The 2,050-nt window shown below is 44.8% G+C and overlaps 1 protein-coding gene across 1 annotated transcript; it reads right to left on the reverse strand.

The window, feature by feature from the left end:
• Positions 1–1,100: 1,100 nt before the first annotated feature.
• LOC131632827 (uncharacterized) lies at positions 1,101–1,850 on the reverse strand. Its single transcript, XM_058903556.1, has one exon. The coding sequence runs from the start codon at positions 1,848–1,850 to the stop codon at positions 1,101–1,103; it is 750 nt and encodes a 249-aa protein (XP_058759539.1).
• Between the last annotated feature and the right edge of the window lie 200 nt (positions 1,851–2,050).

A 2,050-nucleotide genomic window follows, 5' to 3' on the forward strand; every position in this document is an offset into this window, starting at 1 on the left:
TCCTAAAGGTCATCAATCCGCGGTAGAGGGTACTTGTTCCTTATGGTTACCTTGTTCAGCTGACGATAGTCGATGCACAAACGCATACTACCATCCTTCTTCTTCATTAACAAAACTGGAGCTCCCCATGGAGAAACACTAGGACGAATGAAGTGTTTCGCCAACAACTCTTCTAGCTGACTCTTCAACTCTCTTAGCTCTACAGGAGACATTCGATAAGGGGCAATAGAAACTGGAGCGGTACCTGGAACAAGATCAATAGAGAATTCAACTTCCCTTTCCGGCGGAAGAGAAGTAACATCCTCAGGAAATCCATCGGAAAAGTCACACACAACCAGAATCTCCAATACACTCTTCTTGTCCTTGGAGTCCGACGTAAGAACCAAAAGGAAAGACTTCTCTTGAGCAAAAAGGTAGTTGACTATGTTAATCGTACCTTCAAGAATATGTTCAATGGCATCGGTTGATGTAGTCTCCTCAGCAGGAATGAAGATAGCCTTCTCTTTACAACCGATGTACACCGAGTTAGTTGACAACTAGTCCATACCAAGTACTACATCGATCTTCTTAAGAGGTAGACAAATGAGATCAATCAAGAATCTACGACCATTGAAGGTAATAGAACACTCCTTGCAAATTTCTCGAGCTTCTACTACATCGTCAGTAGCCGACGAGATAATCATAAGATTAGGAAGAAGACTCGTCTCAAAACCAAGCCTCCGTACACAAGGATAAGAAATAAAGGAATGTGTTGCTCCACAATCAACTAGCACAAACAAAGGTTGGTTATTGACATAGCACGTACCAGCAACAAGATTAGTGTTTCCTTGGGCCTTCCTAGCGTCCAAGGTGTAAACACGACTTGGAGTCCTTTCGGGAGCATCTCGCACAGGACAATCCTTCCTAAAATGACCGAACTCTTGACACTTATAGCATTTCACCGAGGCTGTCTTACAATCTCCATAATGCTTCCTGTTACACTTGCCACACCAAGGAGGTTGAGTAGAGCGATCACCATGAACTTGTTTCTTCATAGTCGGGAAATTGCGAGTTTTCAAATGCTGCCCCGACCTTCCTTGTTCCCTACGAACCGGCTTATTCTATTCTCTTTCCTCTTGGACCCTCTTCAATGTGTTTTCAGCAACATAGCATTGCCTCAAACACTCAGCATAGGTGGTAAACTCCCTTTGAGACACGCTGTGTACAATATCAGCATTCAGCCCCATGAGAAACTGATCAATCTTCCATAACTCATCTGGTGCATAGGCAACTTGTCTGGAATAGGCAGCCATGTCCTCAAACTTCTCAGCATATTCAGACACCGACATGTTGCTTTGTTTGAAGGACTGAAACTCACGCTCCTTCAAAGGACGCACACTGTTGGGGTAGTACTTCTCCAAGAAAGCTGTCTTGAAATGTTGCCAATCCTTTGGAATTCCTTGATTAGTGAAATACGTAGATTCCGTATTCCACCATCTACCTGCCGGCCCTTTCATCTTTTGAGCAGCAAAGATCACCTTCTCTTCCTCCGTGCACTGAATAGCCTGAAATATCATCTCCATGCCATACAACCAATCATGAGCAATAATTGGGTCCAAGCCACCCAATAACTCAGGTGGATCCATCCGAAAGAAGGCACGAAAGTCAGGCCTTGCTGCAGCCTGAGGAGTAGGAGCAGGAGCGGTTGGTTGTTGCCCTTGCATGTCTTGCATCATTTGCATCATCATTTGATTCTGCTGCTGCATCTGTTGCATTATCTGCACCCAAGGCACACCCGCATTCTCAGTTTCAGGCTCAGTCTCCACATTCCTCGTCTTGGGCCTTCCGGGACCTCTGCATTGTTCAGCCATCTTCCTGTTTGTCCTACACACGGAATCAAGTTGATCAGGCTTAATGCCATAAGTAAGACATAAGGAATCATGCCGACACTACACATATGAGGCAGAATTATGCTGACTTATGATGTTTCGTGGCAAAGCCGAGGTTCGACCTGCTCTGATACCAACTGTAACACCCCATACATACATTGCCTAGGATATACGTATATGGA

This window comes from Vicia villosa, unplaced genomic scaffold, assembly GCF_029867415.1.
Source record: "Vicia villosa cultivar HV-30 ecotype Madison, WI unplaced genomic scaffold, Vvil1.0 ctg.001024F_1_1, whole genome shotgun sequence".
Classification (NCBI taxonomy): domain Eukaryota; kingdom Viridiplantae; phylum Streptophyta; class Magnoliopsida; order Fabales; family Fabaceae; genus Vicia; species Vicia villosa.